The sequence below is a fragment of the Hippoglossus hippoglossus genome, chromosome 23 (genome assembly GCF_009819705.1).
Source record: "Hippoglossus hippoglossus isolate fHipHip1 chromosome 23, fHipHip1.pri, whole genome shotgun sequence".
Lineage (NCBI taxonomy): Eukaryota > Metazoa > Chordata > Actinopteri > Pleuronectiformes > Pleuronectidae > Hippoglossus > Hippoglossus hippoglossus.
The window spans coordinates 13477723-13493823 of NC_047173.1; the positions used below are offsets into that span (position 1 = coordinate 13477723).

General features: G+C 42.2%; 1 protein-coding gene across 6 annotated transcripts in view; it reads right to left on the reverse strand.

Annotated features, from left to right (window-relative positions):
* Positions 1 to 13610: 13610 nt before the first annotated feature.
* The window catches only part of anks1b (ankyrin repeat and sterile alpha motif domain containing 1B), a 163369-nt gene continuing 160878 nt past the window's right edge, over positions 13611 to 16101 (reverse strand). For 4 of the 6 annotated variants that reach the window (XM_034579033.1, XM_034579029.1, XM_034579028.1 and 1 more), the window contains 2 exons: positions 16001 to 16092; positions 13611 to 14880 (listed from right to left, as the gene is read on the reverse strand). In XM_034579033.1, the coding sequence (XP_034434924.1) occupies positions 14832 to 14880; positions 16001 to 16092 (141 nt within the window). In that variant the 3' untranslated portion in view covers positions 13611 to 14831. Of the gene's footprint in view, positions 16093 to 16101 lie in introns of all 6 variants that reach the window. The other 2 variants (XM_034579031.1, XM_034579032.1) reach the window with 1 other exon arrangement.

Sequence of the window (16101 nt, forward strand, 5' to 3'; positions counted from 1 at the left end):
TGTCATCACATCCATCAGCCGAGTTTCATTAAACTTGAAGAACACATATCCAGCTTTGAAGTTAGTTATGGATCAGTCTAGTGTGATTCATCCATCCATCCCTTATCTGTAGCTCTTCTCCTTTGAGGGTCACAGAGGGGCGGAGCCTGGTGTGAGGAAAAGATCATTCATTAATTCATTCATTCATTAATCTGGGAAGTGGAGTAGTCTTTCTTAAGCAGGTCCATGGCTACAACTTAGATCATGTCCTCTGTATCTTTGCTGTGGGGTTTAAGGCAGTTTACATTCAACATTGGTGGATATTTTATAGGCTGGTTCCAATATTCATTATTATTTATCCTTTTTGTAACTTTTGATAATCATTTTATGAAATTGAACTGGTTTTATACCAATCAATTAAAAGTTATATCCCATGACAAACGTATTCCAGTATAAAACCCCTGTATCTAAAAAAAAATGTATTTTCTTCACATTTCTTTGTTTGTGTTTTTACTTGCTGTGTGTTTGTCTCATATGTTGTGTTGTTACTGATTGTTCTGCATTGTCCCTGTCAAATAAATGAAAAACGAAGTTAAACAGAGCACAAAACAAGGTAACAGCAATTGTGCATTATTTATATTAATCACAAATTATTTTAAAAAGTGTTAAATACTAAAAGTACATTCAGGGACTTAGTTTAGGCAGATAAGATAAAAACAAAGTTGCACTACCTCTCCCAGCCACAGGGTGACACTGTTGCACAAACGCGGTGAGGATGACCTCCGGTTGAACTGGAGAACTCAAGGTTCTAACTCATCTGTTAGAACAACGATGAGGATGGTGAGAATAAAAACGACCAAGAAGCGGTGGAAGGACGGTTAGCAACACACAGACCGTTAAACATGCTAGCTGGCTAAGCTAACCCTCCAACGGCTAACAAGCTAGCACACCTGAAAAGGACAAGATGAAAGCCCCGGGTTTAAAGGTCAGACTTCTTATGTTGGCTCATGTTTGTGGAGTGAATGCTAAGCTAATGTTGCTGTGGCTCTTTCACGTCAGGTCAGTGGCTTTTGTTCCTGTTCAGCTCTTTATGATAAACTAAACTAAACTAAACTAAATCAAATCAAATCCTGTATTGATGGATGCTTGTGAAACCAGTAACAGTGGAAGGTCATTGGATGTGTTGGATTTCTGTGGCCAGACATGAAACATGGATGAGCCGAGCTTCAGGCCTCTGTGGTTTATCTGCTGTTGCTAAGAAGTAAACACATAAACGAACAAAATAGAAATGAATTGTTATTTAAGCAGTTTGTAAGGAATATCTTGACTTTTCAGCTGAATGTTCAATTTTATGCATTTTTTGTATTTACGTTAATGTTTATTTAGCTGAACTCCAGGTGATGAATAGATGTTATTATCGACTTCTCCAGCTGCTGAACCACGGCAGCCAGTCGACCCAGGAGCTGTGATGATATAACACTTCCCTCTCGGAGTGAGACACAACAGCTGCAGATCAAAGATCACAGTCCAGTATCATATTGCATGTGTGTGTGTGTGTGTGTGTGTGTGTGTGTGTGTGTGTGTGTGTGTGTGTGTGTGTGTGTGTGTGTGTGTGTGTGTGTGTGTGTGTGTGTGTGTGTGCGTGTGTGTGCCTGCCTGCCTGTATATGTATATCATTGATTTACACACGACTGGTCTGCGGTCCATGATGACGTGAGGTTTTCACCTTCACTGAGGCTCTGATATATGTCTTCAACACATGTCACATTCCCCAGTAAACTCGGGGTGAACTGGTGTCGCTGGGTGGAGGCAGGGATCCAGTTCCCGGCCGTGTTCAGTGTTCTGGCAGTGATTTATAAAGCCGTGCTGTGATTCGTCAGTGCTTAATGAATTAGATTTCTCTGTGATGACAGGCAGGTGTGGAGGGCTAACGGGGGATTTGTTGGCTGTCAGTAGTCACCAAGTCCGACTGAAGCGAAACCAGTATCAGATGAGAGCCGGTTCGCTGTGGAATCGAATCTGCACAACATCTTCTCTTGGAGTTTGAAGTCAGACTTATGTGCTTGGAGAGTTATTATGCTGCCCTCTTCATGCTCGGAAAAATTACTTTTCCAGTGCTAAGTTTATTGTACTATGGAAATATAAACTTTATATAAAGTCTCTTTGGGATTAGCTAGTGACCCTTTTTCTAGTGTCGGGCAAATCAACAGCTCTTCAAGTCTTCTGAGGTCTTTTTTGTGAGGCATGGTTCACATCAGTAGTTTTTTAGACAGCTGGAGTTTGGACACAAGCTTCTCAGAGAACAACTTTGGCTGCAAAAGCCCCAAAATGTACACAGATCTTAACTGAACTAACTTAATTCCACACGGTTACTGTTAGTAAGCTATCTTAGCGAAAATGACATCCGACCAATCAAATGCCACTCTGTTGGTGCAACATTAATCGGACTCCCAGCAGAAAACAACGCACTGTCAGAAAACCAGCAGGTCAGTCAGAGTATCAGGCCACTCAGGAAGAGAAAATACCATCCAGCTATTCCAAAGATCCTCCCCGAGTAAAAATACGTCTTTCATGAATCTCCCCACCTGTTTTTCATCTTGAGGACCAGCTCTGATTACCTGCGGCAAAACTGTCCTTCATATAAATTTAGAATAATGGCGAGCTCCAGCACACACACAACAAGAGGCCCTGTTATCAGGCCAGCACAGCACGACCCTGCCCACTTATCCTCTGACAGTAAACTTGAAAGCATTTGTTTCAGGGTCTTTAGACATTCTGGGCGCTGCAGAGCTTCATGGCTGCCAGTCACATTTGGGAACCGGTCCAATCGTGGTGCAAGACTTCCAACAGCCATATGACATATGACTGTAATGCAATGTTGCCAGCTGCCCGCCAGACTTCAGTACTTTCTATTTATACGTTGTCGTTTAGTGGGTGATGCAGACGCGGCCTCTTTCTCTGCTGCACAGAGTTATTTATGAGTTTGTATATCCTCCGTTCCGTATTATTCCCAGGACTTGAAACAAGAGGAGAGAAAAGATTGTGTCAAATTTAGGGTGTTGTCTTTCAGAGGTGGTGCAGTGAATGTCTGCTGCATGAAACACAAGTGACTTAGAGGAGGATTTAGTCGTGTCGCAGCCAGGATTACACACATTTGCATGAACGCAAAGAAAGCTTAGCTGTCTGATTTAAATATGCATTGAGCCACGGGCCTATATGAGGAAAGAATGTGAGCATCTTTAATTGTTGCTGAGGTCATCTTTTCCACGTTTCCCACCTGTGCACGTGGCTTTGCCAAGTTCTGATAATTAGCTGCGATCCTTTTGCCTTCAAGAGTAAATTAAATGCATCTGATACTTTCAGCGCTCGGAGGTGGGATTAGCTTCAAGTATCTGGTTTGGTCTAAAACAGCCGATTCGTCTGGATTTGTTTGCTTTTAAAAAACCTCTTTATTCGTCTGAGTGCATAAATGTGTAACAGCAGATCTCATGTGGCTTTTTCTAAAGGAAGAACCGGGAACTATAGTCTCCGCCTTTCCAGTGCATCTCACCCTCCCCGCAGTCTCCACGGGGTTGGTGTGAAGTTTTTAAAGTCTGGTCGAGGTGATGCACTAACCTCATTAATTCAGCGCTCTCCTACTTAATTAATCTTTGTCTGCTGCAGAAGTAATTACAGCTATCTGGCTGTCTGAGTGTCTACACACTACTGACACCACTTTCCCCTCTCGGCTGCAGGATTTCCTTTCCTGCAGTCTCTGATGTCTGTCATACTGTAAGCGCTAATACACAGCGGCATGACCCCCGAGCAAAACCAGAGCAGAGGCTTTGTCCTGAATCCTCCGGGATATTGTCTGTGGCACCAAAATGTATTTTAGTCTCAGTGTTGACTCAAAACGAAGTCATAGTAAGAGATAGAATCATGAATGGAAGTGTGACGTTCAGAGAGCCCACAGTGTCGGCTAATGTGAGAGTGATGTTTAAACCTTCTTGTCTCCCAGTCAGAGATGTGCACTTGCATGTGGACACGCAGGAGACTTAAAAAAGGTTCTGTTTCAAAAGAACTAGGCTCCCCTCCGGCTTTTCTCTCGCCGTCTAAGACTTTCCATTTGTTTTTCGTTCTCTCTCTCTCTCTCTCTTTGCTCTTTTCTTTCTTTCCTCTCATTAAATTTTCACTTTGCTTTTTTGCAAGCTGGTGGCTATGCGATGTGCAAGTGTGCAACTGTGCATGCAGATGTTTATGCAGCCACCTCAATTCATCGCCACACATGGACGTTTTTAAAAAGTGAAATGTTCTCAGAGAGGCACGAGGCACATCTGAGTGCTTGTGCATGTGTGATTCTGTTTTCATGGGTACAAATAAGTTATTTTAGAAACTGTGTTGGTTAGTTTAAAATATGAATTGAGCTGGATTCACTCAATATTAAATCCCATGGAGAGAAATGCACTAGTTTTTTTTTTTTTTTATCCTTGACCCATTTCTGACTCCCTGACCCACATAACTCTGTAAAATCTGGTCACAATTATATAGTTTCACTTTAAAAAATGGCTCAATGCCTTTATTAAACAGCTGATCACAGTTGGTTTTAGCAGAAGTTACTCAAACAGAAATAAGTGCTACATTAGTTGGACAATTTATCCTGTCGATTATTTTCTAACAAGAATACTCCTGCGCTCACTAGAACGCTCACAGCTACAGGACGATAAAAACTTTATGGATGTTTTGATGGCCCACTGACATGGCAGGATCTCTCCTGGTGCCTGAGTGAGGGAAAATTCGGTTCATTTTGCTGCCACAGTCCGTGCATTTAAAGTTGTTCATAAACTAATCTCTCTGTCCTAATTCTGATTATTGGCCCACATAAAGACTGAGGCGCACTTTAAGAAGCAGCTGGCAAGAGAAGAAACCGAATAAACCAGGCAACCTGAAAAAGGCCTTATCTGCCCTTCATGTAGTGTGTGTGTGTCTCTGTGTGTGTCTGTGTGTCTCTGTGTGTGAGTGATCTCTACCTGCCATCAGGCCTGGTGACGGCTGCCAACAATGGCAGCTATACAATGATTACAAGGCTCTGAGCTCCCAGCCCTCATACCCAGCTCAACACACACACACACACACACACACACACACACACACACACTTGTTCCTCTGTTCTTTGACCATTAGGTCAGTGACACCCCTCGAGTAGTAGGTCACCACATTATCATTCCCCTGTGTCCTTTGACCATGTTTTAGTGTTACATCCTCACTCCATGTGGCGGAGGGACTGTGTGAGTGTGTGTGTGTGTATATGTATGTGTGTGTGTGTACGCTGTTTCTCCTGACCTTGGCCAAACATTGGTTTCTGTTCCTGTCAGCTGTTGGCTCAGCTGCGCGCCACCTTTATTGCTTTCCCTCGTTCTGCCAGAAGGCTGAAAGCCAGAACTCATTCCATGTTGGGTCATTTCCCATTTCTCCTTTGCTGCTTCACCTTCCCACAACCATGCGCCCAGTTGGTTTGGGCTTGATGCAGGTAGCACAGAGTGAGTGGGCCACGTCACACAGAGTGCGCCTGAGAAATGGTAAAAATCTTTAGCTATCACGGGGCGAGATTGAGGAGTGTAGTGGAAATTGGAAAGTGGAGGAAGGCCCAGGAAGAGCAGATGCTGTGGTCGCCCATGCCTCACCTTGTCCTGTAGCCCAGCAGCAACCACACTGACACGCCACAGGAAAGAGGGGGAAGAGGAAGAGGGGGAAATGGCTTACCTCTTCTTCATCTGTCCAATGGACGGCATAGATCATGTCGATCACATTGTGTATCCAAATATCTATATGTTGTAGCATATTGACTCATGTAGCAGCCTTTATTTCTTGTTTTTATTTATGTGGGGGTTTATGTAGAGTTTGTGTGAGGTGGCTTGTCTGTGTTTTGCTTTTGACTGGAGTGTGGAGCTTAGATGAATTGTTAACGCTATCTTTATTTTTGTTTTGTATTTTAGTTTGAACAGAAAATAAATTGTAATGATTTATTATTCAAATTACTAATTTATGTTTTAGTAATAAACCTCCAGTAGTAGTATTCTTTTCAAATGGTCCAATTTCTTTTCATCTGGGTGCAATCGTGACTTTTTAAAGAATTATTTTGTCGAATTAACATTATTCCATTATATGGTGTTTTCAGTCTCTTTAAAGCCTGTAGGTTTGTGTTGTATTACGTCTTATTAAAGTAGCAGCAAACAGACGTCTATGTCTCACTTATTGAGATTAATGGAAAGGTTCCCTGCTCAAGGGCACTTCAACCAGCCTGTTGATGATGTGTTTACATTCACTGGCTGTTTTGTAGCTTACAAAACAGCCACTTGACCACCCTGCAATCATCTATTATACAAGGAGAAGCAGACAATCAAAATGTCTCACTTTACAACTCATTCGCTCCCATTGTGTCCCTGCAGCCTCTTCAATCACACAGTCACTGCCACTCCTACTCCCTCCGACACCAAATGCATGTCGGCTCATAATGTGTCGGTCATGAGGCTGGAATCAGACAAACCTTCCATCTTTTATGATGAAGCAAGGTGCTGCTCCCTACAGTTAAACCTCTAAATGCACATAAACGCACTGCAGACAGAGGTTTATGTTTATATCTGGTTTTGTACCCGTGCATAATATTCATGACAGCAGGGAAAGTGGAGGCCACTGGAAGTTCAGCTGCAGTTTTAAAAGCCTCTTAGAGCTCAGTGGAGCGACAGTCAGTTCTGACGTAGCAGCCTTATGGGTGGGACATGCATATTATGCACTGATCAGATTATAAAGTCCCAAGATGCATTTCCTGATGTTTTAGTGCACATGTGTCGTCTTAGGGAGAGCTTAACAAAACTACACTGTAATTTTAAAATCCCAGCTTTTTTTTAGTTTTTCATCAGAGTTATATAAAGAGCTCTCGGGGGGAGGGATACAAACATCTTATTTCTGAAATCAGATGATCTTTAAGTCGCCATTAGGAGAAAACTAGAGGATGAGCACATGGCAGATTGAATTAGGAATCCAAGGAAAACACAACAAATTCCAAAACACTTTTAATGCATCAAAAGTCCAAATATAACGTAACCTTGACATTTGCGTTCTCAATTACAGACCCTCCGGAAAATTGTTCAGACTTCAGTGCACGTCTGAAAGCAGCTCTGTAGAGATTCATTGGTGTTGCAACAAATCCAGGTATTTTCCAAGCTGGGAACTACATCTAAAATCGAACCTGCTCACAATCCAACTTTTCTCCTTCATCCTTACGTCAGGATGGATTTGCAATTGCTGCCTTTGTTGTTGTGCTTCAAGAATCCTAAACCCTCGTATCTCCCAGAACCCTGAAATGCATTTAAGGGTTAAAGTCATTTATTTTCTGTGCAATCATTCTGGTCGACAGAGCCTGTACAGATTGGATTTCAGTCTGGAATAAATCTAATATGGTCTTTTGTCTTGGGACATTTACTTCTAATTATTAAGAAGGCTACAAACACCGGAGCCAAGCTTGTGTTCACGGTGCCATGTGAGACTGGGACTGGAAGGACTCCACTGGCTGTGGGCACACTGGCAGCTCACAGGATGTTTTTATCAATGCAGCAGCACATTAAAGTTGAGGCCTTTTGACTTCCTGAAGGTGAAACTCTTGAATCTATCCAAGTAAAGTTGGTGAAGTTTCAGTGGCGCTGGTTGTGTCGTTTGGTTTATGTTGCTCTGGGCGAGCAGCTGTCTGAGGTTGTTTTGCTTCGGGGCAGATTTGCTCTCTACTCTTCATTTTTACGACATTGTGGACCTGAAGATTCTCTCTGCAGCTCACAACACTTTATATACAAGCTGGTTTTATGGTCCTCAGTGTAGATGTTAGTTTTCGTCGTTTTGTCGACAATATTTATTTATGAATTATTTTACGGTATTATATGATTATATAATATCCTGTATGTGAGTGAATATCAGTGAATAGAAGGAATTTGGGGTTTAATCTAAAGTCCGACTGATTTATCATTTGGCCGAAAGATTCATGTTTTCATTTTACATCTTAATTCATCTTTTATATATTTGGTTGTATTTTCTTTTCATTCATAGTTATTTACAAAGTTACAAAGTTTATGGTTAAACTTTACAAAAGAAAGACTCAGTTACATGTCTTCTTCATAACGGTTTGATTAATAACACGAGTCAACAAGTTCTCAAATCCATCCAGTTATAAAAATCTCTGTATATAACCATTACAAAAAGCTCCTGGTCCTCACCCTCTGTCTCTGCCACCTATTATTTTGACCGAGCAACAAACTGAGAGTCCTTCCTAACTTTGTTTTGTAAGGACGCCATTGCTCTATTAACTCGTTCCAGCGCTCTTGCGCCATTTAACATTGAACATTGGTTGTCCCAAACAATTAGCGGTGCTGCAGCTGAGCTCAAATGAAGGCAGACAGAACTGGAGCAGAGTGACTCCAGCAGCCTGATGAGCTGTGGAGTCCGTCGAGCCTCCGGAAGCGTCTGTGTCTGTGCGCTCATGCAGTTTATTTGCTTATCTGCCTTGTTCCTTTTTCTTAAAAAGGAGAGAAAGCTGAAATATTTGTTCTTGCAGTTGTAGCAGACACTAGACTAGGGATGGTTCATCTCGCATGTCTCGACATTTAACCATTCATGACAACAGATGGCTTAATTTGGCCTAATGGCTCTGCTCTAAGAAACCACTCTGTCTGTTCAATGAAGGCTGCTCTTTAAACAGAGCGCCTTAATGTGCCGTCGAGGTGGAATAAATACGCTGTGGTCAGCTGATTGTGGGACCAGTCTGAGATATAGAGACAGAGCAAGGAACCATTCTGCATTAATGATAAAGTATCTTGTTTGTTAAATCTGAAGTGGACACTTTGTGGTGTTAGATGGTTTGAGATCACATTTATTGGGCGAGTGGAGAGGCTTTGATTGGACGTTGGAAGAAAGATCACATATCCCCAAATTATCTGTAAAGTAACAGTGGTTAAATATGAAATACATAACGATGAATGTTAATTGGATAAAGGATCAAATGGTATTAATTGCTCCTGATAACAGAATCACAGAATTGAACTATTTAACATTTTGTTTTGGATTCAGTGAAACCCTAAGGCCTTAAGTAGTGCTAATGGGAGATAAAACTTTTCCTGGATGTTGTGATTTGTATTTTTCACTTCAACATTTCATTTTGTTGCATGAGCATCTCATTGGGCTCTTTAGAGAGAAGCTTGTGTATTTGTTTGTTTATAAAGCAGGAAAAGTGCAGTTAAATGTTGTAAAGAGGAAGCTCTTTAGTTGAAAGCTGTTTCGCAGTCTCCACATCTGTTTTAGGCATTTTAATTTAACCACTTAAACAAATGAATAAGTAAACAACTGGTTAGCACTACAAGTACAAAACTCTTCTCTGTCTAATTAGGATTAAAAAGATGAATGTTTTGTATATAAACATCTTTCCCTAATGCAGCTTAAGCTTCCACTCTTCTCCTCGCGGTGTTAATATTTGATCTCTGCTTTTTTCCTAATTCGCCGTTGCGTAAAAACACATTTGTGATCTCTGCCTCGCTGATTCTTGTGTACAGGAAAGGTGACATAAGCAGCTTTGTGTGACGGCTCGGCTTCACCGCTGTCACTTTGGCTGACTGCTGAAAGACGACTCGCTATGAGCCTCGCAGCGGTGGCGTCTTAGCTCTCGGTGTTTTGGGAGCGGCCGTCTAACTCGGCTCGGATACGCCGGCCAAGACGGCTCGAGAGAGAGAGGCCGTCAGCTCTTATCGCAGTCATGCCAGTTGTAGTTTTAGTGTTGTGCAGGGTAGATCAACATGCAGCTTCTCCCACATGTTTTAACACCACCCACCTTGTGTTTTCCACTCCGCATTCAGCTGCACCAAATGTTACATAAAATGCCTCCTTTGAGCCTTTTGCAGCGCCGTCAAATCTCATTTTGCTTCAGCACTTAACCTGCACGCTTATCCTCAGCTCATGTGGCACTCGGAGCAGATCCCAGCAAACTGATTTGAAGTCTGTTTCATGCAGGATTTTCTTACACAAATCTCCACATTCAGTGAAAACAAACTTGATGCACTTCTGAGGGGATTTTCTGTTTCCACCGTCACCAACCTCAGGTCTTGTTCCAACTCTATTTTGACCAATTCTGATTGGATTGAAAGCAGGCCAGAAGCACTGGTTGTTGTTATGTAAACGTACAGGAGTCTCACTTCATTGAAAATCACCCAGTGTCTGAAAGTGACCAAGATTAGTGCCTGTTTTAAACTATATTGAATTATACCAATGTATCTGCATTAAGCTAATAAGGTGGAGATGTGTTTTTCAACCTTTTTACCCTTGAAAGTTTGGAGGCAACCGAGTGTTTTTCTTTTTGACGACAGCACAAGAACATTTCCTACCGAGATAAAATCTGTGAGTGTGTTTTGTGTCCTTAACAGAGAGAGAGAGCCTTTCAGCTTTTGCACATTGCGAGCCAAGCCCAGCAGGGAGTGTGTGTGTGTGTCTGTGTGTGAGTGTGTGTGCGTCTGTGCTTACTTACCTTTTTGCAGAGGCAGTGTGTTTCTCGATCACCCACTTTCCGGCCGGTCAGTTTCCACGTTGGACTCTTTCAGTACATTATGATAATGTGAGAGCTGTTGCACCACATCTGCCAGGTGCAAACAAAGTGTTTTGTTGTTGGTCGTTTATCGAATGCAGCAAATCATCTTTATGCAAAAGAGTTTTTTTGGTGCAGACCCTCCTCCCACCTCTGGTCCTTGTATGTGCGTCAGAAACATATAATGTAGTTGTATCACAGACCAGCTGTTTGAGTTTGGTATTTACCAGCTCTCTGGTTGAAGGTCTCTATTGAATGAATGGCAATTATTATTATTATTATGATCATCAATGTTGTTGTTGCATGAGCACTTTTCTAGACGGTCGTCTCATTTAGCCGGTAGCCGTGGGCAGCACACACCATCTGGAACTCTGGCCGTCTCCCGCAGTCTGACACAGACGGAGAAACAAAGCATGTTCTCTTCCTGTCTTGCACGTCACTGCAGACGGTACAAATGTAGGAATCTGTGGGCAAACCACCAATCTTTCCATCCCCACTTGCTTTTTCTGCATCTTCTCTCCCATGATATTCCCGTCTTCCTTCGTTATTCTCTCCTCATTGTCCCTTTCTGTGCTTTGTTAAGTCCCGCGCCTCCACCTCTGCCAGCGCTAGAAATAAAATCGAGCTGTCGGAGCTTTGGGGGAGTCTAAATACAGCAGCCACTGGACCACTCCGCACCCGTGGTCTAATCTCCCACAAATAATGTCTTGAATTACCTCCCACTCTCCTCCCGCAGTGGTCTGCTCTTTTCAAACAATAAAATGTTTTGTCACCCCTCAACACAATGCACCAAAATGTAGCCGCCCGTCCTTTCTCCTCCAATCACAGAGAGCGGGCCCGGCGGTGACTTCTATTGGCTGCAGATTGTAACTGTCCAGGCTGCAAACAGAGTGCGGGGCCTTTTCACTCGGTGGTTTATAGTTCATGACAAACGCTTGTTCAGCCGTTCGGATGCTCACTGTAAATGTCAGCTCGATGTAGTTCAGTAGACCACAGGCACTCATGCTTAGCACCACACATCGGATTATTATTCTTTATTCAGTGTTATAAGGCGGTTATGGTGTGTTAAAGATCTACCAGAGTTGTAAATCCAGGGTTATTCTACACACCAACGCGTTTAAACAGAAACATTTGTATGAGACTGTGTGGAGGGTTGGGCTTTGATAGCATTTTATCAAATAGTATCACATCTACATTTGTTTAATTGAGAATTAGGTTTAGCTTTTAACAAGGCACATAAGTTTGAAGAGAGTAAAAAATCTAAGTTTTAGATTGTTTATCACCTTTTGATAATACAGTATGCAGCAACGATTAGTCAATTAATCCCTTGGTTAATTAACGGAACATATTCATTATAATATTCATAATTTTTCACGTAAAGATGCCAAACGTGGTGTTTCAGCTTCTCATAAGTGAGACTTCAAATCGTCTTAAAATGATCATAAAAATATAAATATCTCTGGTCTTTAAACGTTAGTCAGACGAACCTAGACGTCTGATGACATCCCACAGTTTTGAGAAAACTTCTTCAAAACTTTATAATAAATGATATTATATTTCCCTGTTAATCGACATGTTTTTCTGTTTAAAATGTCAGAAAATGGTAAAAACACACATTTGTCACATTGACCCAAGATGCCCGTAACTTTTCCACTTAGCGTTGTGTAATATTTTCAAACTGTGAGCATGGTTTGGTTTATTCTTTGGCTGAAAGCTCCGTCAGTCAGATCCGGGTGGACCATGTGGTGAGAACAGCCAGAGGGGCTGCAGCTCTCTAACCCTGCCAGCCTCTTCATGCTAGTTTAATTAAATCCTGCATGGCTAAGCTTTGTTTGATAGATTTTGTTGTATTTCAATAACAGATCTATTCAGTTGGCTCATGTTTGTGAATGACTGATTAAATGTTCATATGTGAGCTTCCGTCTGAAGTTTAAACTCATTTAATAGTTTTGTTTACATGTAAGTCTAGTGCTGCAGCTTTTATTTACTTTGCTCCTGAGTCTGATTTACAAAGTGTAAGGAAAGATGTGGTGGGAGTTTGGTTTTATTGTGTTTCTGTGGTGGTTCTATTGTTCAGGACGTTTTGTTTTCATAGCTGTTTAACTGACTATTAGCAGGATTGTGTGCAAACTACAGAATGTGTTTTATTGAAACTTGGTGGAACGATGGGTTATGGAAAGAACTAATTCACTTTAGCCAAACTGAGTGCTCCACCCCCCCCCCCCCCCCATCTCCTCAATGATGTTTACAAAGCATCGTATGTTGTTGTTCAGTGCTCTGGAAAAGTGAAACGGGCAACAGATGGTGTTGTGCTCGTGTTGTTTCTCATTCAGATTGTGCTTCACTTGTACAGTAGCACAGCAAAGTCCCCTTCGGTCAATAACTGGCCGCTGTGATGGAGTGCTGTCTATTTATAATGGCACTGTCGATATAGGTTTGTGCTTATGGGTCAAACTGTGCGGGGATTTGGTCACCATGGAAACTAGCAACACGGGAGCCCAGTCTCATTACATCGAGTATCAAAGTATCAGTCGGGCTGTCTGAAGGCCGCTGGAGGAAGTTGATCGATGGAATGAGAAGCCGGCAAGAGGCTGATCCGCTGGAGACGATTCTCCTGAGCTGAGTTACTGGAGAAGAGTATGAAGTCACACTCATCTCATTAGTTCTTATCAGTTCATTATTTTTTATTGTGTAGACCTCATAGATTTGTGATATTTTTCTGACATCTGAGAAATGAGATTTGTGTTCGAAGAATTCTTTAATATTAGATTCTTAATTATTTAAGGTGTTGCAGAAGAAAAAAAACAAAACCTTCCTGTCTCTGCCTCCTTGTTGATGTTCTCCATGGAGCTGGATCAGTGAAGGGGGGGGAGCTGTGGAGTCACTCATCATACTTTAAAAATCCTGTACACAAGGTTTATCACAATCATTACTTTTTAGACCTGACATTTCAATAGACTTTATATATATAGAATAAAATATTTGTTTCTATTTTCTGACATTTCAAAGGTGAGCAGAGAAAATAACTGATGACAAAATTATGGTTGTACAAGTTGTATTTTATTTCATGTGCTTTACAAGGATATAAATAATGGCCAAAATTACAAAAATCAGTGTGCTGGAAGCCCAAGCCTATGTACATTAGTTGGTCAGCAGTGATGTCACCATATTACCCATTTCAGTTTTCACTCAAAATACAATCTCTACAGTCTAACACTTTCTTTTTTCAATTTCCAACCTTTATTTTGGTACCTTGTTTCCAGTGCCATGTACTGCAAGTCCTTTATTCTTTTCTCTTTTACATTACACGTATGAACAATGAGTTGGCAAAATATCTATGTACATTTTATAATTGGACAATGTCTCATCCAAATGATACAGTAATACTGCGTTTAAAATAGTACATCTGCTAGATAAGAGTAGAGCCCCATGAGAAACGATGGAGGGTTGACCTGACCAGAGTTAGCGAGCCACCTGCAACATTCACTCTCTGTGTACAAGTACATTGTTTTTTAAAGGATGGCCATCATTCTCAAGCTCGACGTTTTCATCTCAGCATATCATAGAAAAATAATGTAACATTAAGACAACAGTAGACAAGAATTGCACAAGAATAATCATAATCATCATGGTAATATAATACTCTCATATTAAACATTAAAATGTCGGGCAATTACGAATAGAATACTTTTTTTAAACATCAGATGCAGTTTTTGTTCACATAGTTTCATCCTCTGCTGTGATGACACACCTGTTGCGGTTGAAGCGTGCTGCAGCTAGTCCAATCACATTGACACGCTTGTGCATATATCTCTATTATTTTTCTGACTTTAAAATAAAAAGACCAAAAAGAGCCAGCCCGACGTCCTCGAACACATTTCCCATTCCAACATTGACACATGCCCAGTGGTGCCTTTAGCCAGGCCAGTGTCTGTGTCCAACAGATGACCTCTAACCCCCCCTCCCAAAAGTTCAAAGGTCATGCCTCCCAGCTGGCTGCATAAAACAGATCCTGCTGTAGTTGCAGAAAGTTGAGGCTGCTTCAGATAAGTGTACATTCAGAGCAGACCGTGGTCTGTGGAGATGCAGTTAGTGTGTGTGTGTGTGTATTGGTCCAAAGTTTACTGTGTCAAGCATTGTGTGAATGAATGATGTGAAATATTTTGTAGTCAACCTTAAACACTGGGGTGGCGTCCATGTTTGTAGTCCTTTGTAGTCCTTTTTGCATTGTAAGTGTGACAAGGTCCGTGTTTAGGGCTGGCTACATTCTTTGTATTCCACAGTAATAGGCATGAGCTTCCGGCATTGCCCTGCAAATGAGATGACATCACTTATCGAGAGAGCCCTCACACCCCGCCTCTCCACCGGCCCCCCTGCTCAGCAAATCCAAAATGGCCACCATGCGTCCTACAAGCCACATGCTAAACCTTTTATAGACAAGATTTTGTTCCCCAAAATAAAATTAGGTTCATGGCCAGGGAGGAAAAACAAAACGCGTGGTTAAAATGATTCTGAACATATGTACACACGTTCTGAAAAAAGGTGCTAAAAAAAGCAAAAATCACCGACATCTTCCTGTGTCACAGGTCAAGTTTTAAGCAGTTTGAATCAACATGTTTGTTTATATTTAAAAAAAAAAGAATATTGATATAAAGAATCAAAAAGTTGAAATACATTCTGGTAGCCTGCTGGATGAACCAGTTTAAGTCAAAGTTAGACTGTGCTACATCACCTCTCCTCTTTGATTTTAAAAAAATGTTTAAAAGGTCAGAAGCTTCCTCCAGTCGTCATGTTCAGACAACATCCCTCAACACTGTCAGCTCCCTCACTCGGCTCAACACAGCTAAAACACTGTTATGGCTCTTAGCAGTTTTCTGGTTTATCTCTTTCAGGTTTGTCGGGGCAGTTGGACGAAGGGGCTGGAAAGTAAATAAAAGCGAGGGATGGAGGAAGGAGGAGGAGAGAGACGAGTCCAAAGGGTTACACCCATCGAGAGGAGGCAAAAACAAAAAGCAGAACAACCAACTGGTTGACCGCTGACTGACCGGCATACAGGAAGTGGAAAAAAGGAGCTGACCATTCCCCCCCTACAGGTGGAGACAGAAGTGCACCACACTCTGGGTTCAAAGGTCATGCGCCAGCCCTGCAGGCGGGAAGATTGGGCCAAAAAGGGGGAGAGCAAAATGAAAGAGACAAGGAAAAGAGAGAGACAGCGCAGCGCCAAACGTCATCATGCAGTGGACAGGCTCGGCTAATGGGGGCGGGGCGGGATGTTTTGTTTTTTATTTTTCAGCCGGTGAGGTGACACGGCGGCGTGCTTCGCTCGAGCCCGACTCCGGGGCGGGGCCCCGGTACAGGGCAACCTCTGAAAGGCACACACACACAGGAGTGGACAAGGCGGGTGTATGTTAGAAAATAGTGGTCTCGTACTTGGTGTTGACTCCTCTCTTGGCCTCCTGACCCGGCTCCACAATCCACGGCACGTTGGCGTGGCCCTTTTGGTCCATGGACGGCTGCTCCATCTGACAGAG